Source organism: Glycine max, chromosome 10 (genome assembly GCF_000004515.6).
Source record: "Glycine max cultivar Williams 82 chromosome 10, Glycine_max_v4.0, whole genome shotgun sequence".
NCBI classification, from domain to species: Eukaryota; Viridiplantae; Streptophyta; class Magnoliopsida; order Fabales; family Fabaceae; genus Glycine; species Glycine max.
This window is the reverse complement of record NC_038246.2, coordinates 38,316,860-38,324,202: the sequence shown is the minus strand read 5'-3', so window position 1 is coordinate 38,324,202 and position 7,343 is coordinate 38,316,860. Positions and strand designations below refer to the sequence as shown.

Here is a 7,343-nt window from a genome sequence, read left to right as displayed (position 1 = left end):
TTTTATGATAATCACCCAAATATGTTATTAGCTCTTTTCAAGTATAAATTATTACGTAATTCTTGATCATCATCGTCTATGATTTCAAATTTTCAACCGACTTCAATGTAACATGTACTTAATTTTTTCAACATGCAAGAAAAAATAATAACATTCAATTAAATATAACATAAAAATTAGTAAAAAATATAATAATCCTAAACTACCTAATAGTTTCTTGGCCATTTTGAATATAAAAAGAATAGCTCTGAATTTTATAAAATCTTTTATCAATCCTCAATCTTCATACATATATACTTTTAGATAAAGTGAATAATAAATACTGTTTAAAATTTTAAAAACATTAAACACGTTAAAGTATCAGGAAGATTTTATAGAAAAATATAACATTACTCTTCCCGCTAATACATAATCAAATATAGATCTAAGTTACCAAATACTAGTATTACACAACCCATGGTTAATCCCTCAAATGCATAACCATTGCAGTACAAAGGATTATTTCCAAAATTTACATGAACCTTATTAACCTTAATTTCCAACAAGTCACCTAAGGATCAAGCATGGTTTCCACTTGCAGGCCCTCCAAGTGTCAAAACCAACCCTTGAAGGTCACTCCTCACTTTATGCTCTTTGGCTAAAGACACAGTAGTGCCTCTCATGATTGGTGTTGGCTGAGCTAGCACAGGTTGGCTTATGCCGTGGCAGGGCTCTGCACGCGAACAATTTGCTACTTGCTGAGAATCCCTCACATGATGATTTGAGTTCATAAATGGTTGAGTGGAGGGAAATGAACATGATACAGAACACTTTGGCTCAACACTTGTGGAGAATACTCCTGCTCCCTGATCATACATACATTTTTCTGTTACATCGCTCGCACTATAATCAAATCGTCGAGAAATTATTATATAGTCTGACACTATCAAATGTTCATGATCTCGTCCAATTTTCACGTAACATGTAATTAAGATTTTCAATTTAAAAGAGTTAATAAGACTCAGTTATGTGTCACCTAAAAAAAATTGGTTAGGATCATGGTAGTCTTGCACCCTATAGTAATTTGTCCAAAGTATTTTAGGGAACTACGGTTCAAAAGCTTACTGGTGCAAATAATACTCCTCTGAAAACTCTTCCATTCACAGCTGCAGTCATGAGTAAACCTGAATCAAAGGCTCCATCAACTTTCCCCCGAACTTCAGCACCAATCTAGGATGCAAAATCCAAAATGAAAAAACGATTAACTAACAATAATAAGAGAAAAAATATTTCAGCAGAGTGAAATTCCAAAATTTGAAAGCAAAGGATCCACCAGGTGTTGAGTATGTCGAGCTCCTTTTCGATCCTCATCAACATGAAGATAATGTTCTTGTTTTGGTTGATTTTCTATGAGATGAACACTTCGTTGTGTGATATTCTTCAAAGCTGTGTTATTACTTGGGATATTGTCAAGCTGGCAATAGCTTGGACTTTTATTGATCTGTTTGAACCAATGATAACTCTGAGCATCCATGACAGAAACATTTGATTTTTGACCTGGGGTCTGTTCTTGATCAGATTGAGATGGAGATGAATGCTGGGACAGTGAAAGAGAATGTTCTTCTTGTTCTGATTCAACATCCCACACCTTTGCAATAGCAATTCTCCTCCTCTTCTGTTGTGATGTGCCTGCATAGAATCACAATTTTTTGGTCAATAAATCCATGATTCTCTCAGGTTGCACGTAAACGTGAAGAGATTATTACATGGTCCGAGACCATCATGATTTCAATCATTCTCCACAATGACACAGTGAAATGCTATTAATTCTTTCTCATAAGTTGAAAAACATTACATGTCAGTAGAGATTGATTGAGACCATGAATACGTGATGGTCCATGACTATATAACAATTTCTCCTAGAAGTGAAGTGAGGTTAAAAAAGTCTTAACCCACCAGAATCAAAGTGACAAGGGTTCACTTTATCCGATACAACTTCATAAGCCCATTTACCCAAGACTTCCATATTATTATTCCCATTGCGTGGAGTTGTCTGCTTTAAAACAACATTGTTAATTAGTTCTTCTTTTGAAAAAGAAATAAATTATCACATCAACAAGAACTTATAACAACATTGCTACACGAGCTTTTGTACCGAGTTGGTATCTGCTCCTCCAGGTATGGTCCTCTTTTCATGGTTCCAACAAGTTCCAAAAACTTTGCACATGGAAATGTTGTAACGCCCATTTGGATGCTCTGCTCCAAGCTGCAACACTAACAATTCGTTCAAAGGACGCTCATCTTCCCCACACCTGCTACAAGTCAAAAACAAAGATATCAAAAAGAAAGGAGATATGAAGTTGGTTGGATACTTAAAAAAGAAGAAAAGAAACAAAAGTCATGAGTTCGATCTTTTCTATTAACATTTACTGATAAATAAATTACCAATAAATAAATAAATAAAGATATCGAAAAGAAAATCTGATATGCAGAAGGAAATACTGTAGAAAACAAAATAGGAATTGTCATAGTCACATTTATTAACTAATAAATTGTAGTAAATGGGAACCAACCAACCCGCCATATATGGCAATATCCATGTCTGCAACAACAGCTGTGTGAGAAAACCGACCCTGTGGTTGTTGACCACGAATATCAAGCTGAGTCCACGAACAAGTGCAGATATCAAAGACCCATATGTCATTATAATAACGTTTATCTCCTACCCCTCCAATGATGTAGATCTGTAAATTAATCATGAAAATTTTCATCTTCTTAGAGAATCTTAAATAGTGCAGGTTTTGGACTTTACTATGTCACTATTTAAAAAATTTAATATTTCCTACTCCTATATTGCAATCATTTAAGAACTTAAAACTAGTCTCATGTATTGGATTAGTTTGTTTAATCTTAATTTTTTAAAAAAAATAAGTAGATAGATTTATTTTTTAAAATAAACAGAAAATTGTTTTTTTAATGACAAACATATTAAAAAAATAAAAAATTAATTATTTTAATGTTTATTTTATTAAAATAAACATTTATTTCATAATTTTATTTTATTTTAATAAGAACTTGTTACAATTAGAAGCCATGTCAAACTCCTCTAAGTAAGAACCAATTCTTAAACCTTAGAAATTAGAACCTCCAAGAACTTGCATTCGAGGTTAAGTTTCAAATAGTACCATATATTAAGTAAAAACCAAGTTGCAAAGAAATTGAAGATCGTCATAACAGAAAAAGAAAAAAAATGTTGCATCTGAAAAGAACTTGCCTTGGTTCCAATATTCACAGCCGCATGGCCTGCCCTGACTCCTGGGGAAGAACCTTGAATTCTCAACTGTCATCAAATTGCAAGGAAAGCCATTGATTGTTTAAGTCCCATGCAGGCGAAAACTTGAAAACATGATCCTTGGTGTTTCAGTTGCATACAAACAAACAAACTATAGAAACAACAAGAGAAAAAAAAACCATACCCTTGACCAACTCATCGTATCCATGTCAAGAACATTAACATCACCCTGATACTGATCACCACAGTCTCCACCATACATAATAAGCTTGTTCCCAATTGCAAGAGTGCTGTGACTGTCCCTAGGCACAGGAAAATCACCTTTGACCGTAGGAGAAGTCCACCTCATGGTTCGAAGGTCTAGAACATGCAAATCATTCAAATAGTTTGCCTCACCTTCTCCACTGCCACCAAAAATCACTAGTCTTTCATCCCCAACTAGGGTTGCAGTGTGACTTTCCCTTGGAGAAGGAGGAGTCCCTTCACATTTTGGACGAAACCACTCCTTGGTAACAAGGTCCAATATATGAGTGTCATTCACCTTCTTCAACCCATTTGTGCCACCAAAAACTATCATTTTGTGCCCTACAAGAACAGCACTGTGGCTATCTCTAGGGCCTGGCTTTTCACCTGTGGTGGCAAGCTTGCTCCAATCCATTTTTTCAAGGTCCAAACACAGAACATCTCCGAAATGTAGCCCCCCACAACAGCCCTGAAGAAACATTATGTTAATTGAAAACAAATTTAAAGCAAACTAGCTAGATTGATAAATGATAATCTTCAAGTTTTTTTTAATCCATAGAAATAGAAAACAATATGAGTAGATTTACGATAACTCACAAACCCTACTCAATCAATTGCGCTAGACCTCCATCACTAATAATCTCCAAGGTTTAATTGTGCTTAACAAGATAAAATGTAAGTTTTGTAAATGACTAAGTTATTCATCTAAAAGACAAGAGAGTGAAGATAAGTCTAATCATATCATTAATTAATTAAGAGGTTCTCACTTCTAAGATTAAAAAGACATGGAAGCACTTTTTTTTAGTGCATGTTTTATATTATAAATTGAGAAACATAACGTAAGGAGGAGGAAAAACGAAATGTGTATGTAGCTATATCAAGAAAGCAGAAAGTTGATCGTCTCCCAAGCGGGTATATATTGTCTCACTAATTAGAGAAAGAAAAATGAATTCAGTCAAATTGTCACCAAGAAATATATGCAGCAAGAGAAATGAGGAAAAAACTAAAATTCAGAGAAGAAAGTGTTTTTGTTATTAACCAAAGATAGCCATAATAAATCAGGGAAGGCAAGAAAGAAGTACAAGGAGGAGCTTGTGAAATTAATGGGCACATCACAAAAATGTAAACTCCCAGTAATGAAGAAGACATTACAACACAAGCCAGAGCACCAAAAAAGTAAAGACTAATGAGAAATTCAGACACCATAAATGAGGCCAACCCATTAACAAGCACCATAAACTACTCAAAAGTTATTACTAGGAACTACAATATAAAAAAGAAAAAAAATATCATTTTAATTTTCAATAAAAAAAAAGAAATTAATTTCATCATTCTTACCCCAAAGACATACATAAGCCCCCCAGAGAAGCAAGCAGAGTGTCCCCATCTTTCAGAAGGATTAAAACCCAAAACCTTTGGATACAACCACATTGGTTTCTTCATGGCTGTTTCAGCAACCAGAGACCCCATTTCTTGTATCTATGAGTTGCTCTCTTTCTGTGTGAGTGGTGAATGAGTAATAAGTTTAAACTTTTAAGTAAGACTTAAACACAGTGCTTGACAACGATGAAGAAACAGGAGGGAGAGGAGGAGGTAGCAGAGAGAAAGAGAGAGTCAAAAGAAGAAGACATCAACTAGCCAAGTGATGTATCAACTATCAATGTCAAATGGACATGAAAAGATGGGCGCTTTCAAGTCCAAATCACTGGCAACCAACAGCAACAGATGGTTGTTGTGAAAAGAAACATTATTTTTTTTTCTTTCTCTCACCCTTCTTCACATTAAAACAATACTGCTACTACTACTTGTAAAGGGTTACATCACTCGCATACATGTAGTCTGGTAACCTACAACAGTGAAATAAATAAATGAAGAAAGCTGATTGTTTCACATTGACGTAATGGAACCAGCATGCATGATATAAACATATACTCAGACACTAGAAACATACATGCGCTGTGCTTAATTGGTTGTATAAGCTTGATGAACATTATTATTAACTAGTGGTGTAATATCATGGAATGTGACTGTTGAAGGGAAAGAGAGACTATTTCAAATACTTCTTCTTTCTGGGTCTCGAACATAAATAATATTTTTTTTAAATATAAATAAATCTCAATTATTCATTAAATCATGTAATGAAATTATTTTTAAAATATCTTTTATATAATAAAACTTAATATTTTTTATGTTTAATATCAAATTTTAATAAAAAATAATCTAAAAAATATTTATTTTTTAATTAAAAATAACACAGTTTAATAAAATTAATTAATTTTTTTAATAAGTACATGAAATATTTTTTTCTTCTTCTTAGAATCGAGATCAGATAAATAAATACTACTACTATAATGGAGTAGTGGTAGCTTATTTATTTAAATTAAGTGTACTATATAATAACTTCAATATTTTTTTGTTTTTAATGTAGGTTTCTTGCTTTTCATACTTTATCAACTTGAAAGTGATGGAGTGTGGGGGCATTATTGAGTTGTTGGGAATGATGAGGAAGCTGTTTTGGGTTTGAGGTCCTTTGACACATGATAATATAGCAAGGTTAGACACAGACAGGGAATTGGGAAAGCACTCTTCACTCGGTTTCCTAAACAAACATCACGTTATTTTTCATAAATAATGTGATATATAGGGATTGATGGAAGGTTTGGGCATTTTTTTTCTGTTTCATGATCTCTCTCGTTCATCCAAGTCCCATGTGGGATGTAGATCTAGAAATGTCCATTTTCAAGGTTCTTTGGGAAAGTGAGGTGCTTTGTTTTGTGGAAATTCTTTAGTTTTGGGAAATGGAATGGTGTTGTTTACCACTAAAAGGTCCAGGGTTTTTAACTTTTTAATCTGATTTTATAAGACAAAAAATTCTCACTCAAATCAATATTTGGTTCTTCCATGTCATCGATCATTTTATTATATTGGAACCCTAACTTATGAGAAATTTTATTTGAACATAAATTTTGTACAAAAAGATACATCTAAAAAGAGAAGATAGAAAAACACATGAGACTGAAAGAGGCAGAGTAAAACAAATAATGTTATAAAAAAATTTAGAACCATATTATATATATATGTGTGTGTGTGTAAATACAGTGTTTTAATCTCTTTGATGTTACCTTATCGTTGTTCAATCACCAACAAGAAACTATACAATTAACATACTGAAATAAGATGGTAGTGTGTTGGCAAAAGGGTTTGGTTAAAGTAATCAAATATGGTAATTGATTAATTAGGAGGCATGAATATACTATATATATGTTTCATTAAAATAAAGACTATATGTATGCATATAATTAACCGGAAATAAGCAAATTAGTTATTATTTCACTCGACATGATTGATGAAAAGGAAAAAAAAAAGACCTCTATCAACAAGTCATCTAAAAGTATATTAATTAAGAAATATATTAATAATATTTTTAATAAGAATTTTCTACTTTTAAGTAATTTAATAAAGTGTAATGTGTTGTTGTGAATATTTTTCTACTCTCATCACCTCATTAACATTTTTTTTTATTTCTCTCTCTTTTTTTGAAAGATCAATTTCTTTCTCTTATGAACTAGGTTTAAGATGTCTACCAATTTTTGAGAGAAAAAAAGAAAGAAAGAAAGAGTAATAGCAGTGAGAGAATAAAAAACGTAGAATACACGCGATGCTACAAACACGAGAGCATTACCAATAAGATTCAAATTTACGAGTGCCCTGTCTTTGCTTGCCATTCCACACGGGAGTCAATGTCATATACACATAGTAACTTGAGCTCAGCAAACTCCCAGACTGTTTTAGTATTTATTTATTTATGCACTTATTTATTTATTTAATT

At 32.7% G+C, this 7,343-nt stretch overlaps 1 protein-coding gene across 1 annotated transcript; it reads right to left on the bottom strand.

Moving 5' to 3' along the window:
* Positions 1-353: 353 nt before the first annotated feature.
* Positions 354-5,491, bottom strand: LOC100801275 (acyl-CoA-binding domain-containing protein 4). The gene is made up of 9 exons (XM_014763167.3): positions 4,853-5,491; positions 3,456-3,983; positions 3,254-3,319; positions 2,557-2,723; positions 2,135-2,291; positions 1,936-2,032; positions 1,313-1,668; positions 1,105-1,209; positions 354-845 (listed from the first exon to the last, which is right to left on the bottom strand). The coding sequence occupies exons 1-9, from the start codon at positions 4,982-4,984 to the stop codon at positions 558-560; spliced, it is 1,896 nt and encodes a 631-aa protein (XP_014618653.1). The 5' UTR covers positions 4,985-5,491; the 3' UTR covers positions 354-557.
* Between the last annotated feature and the right edge of the window lie 1,852 nt (positions 5,492-7,343).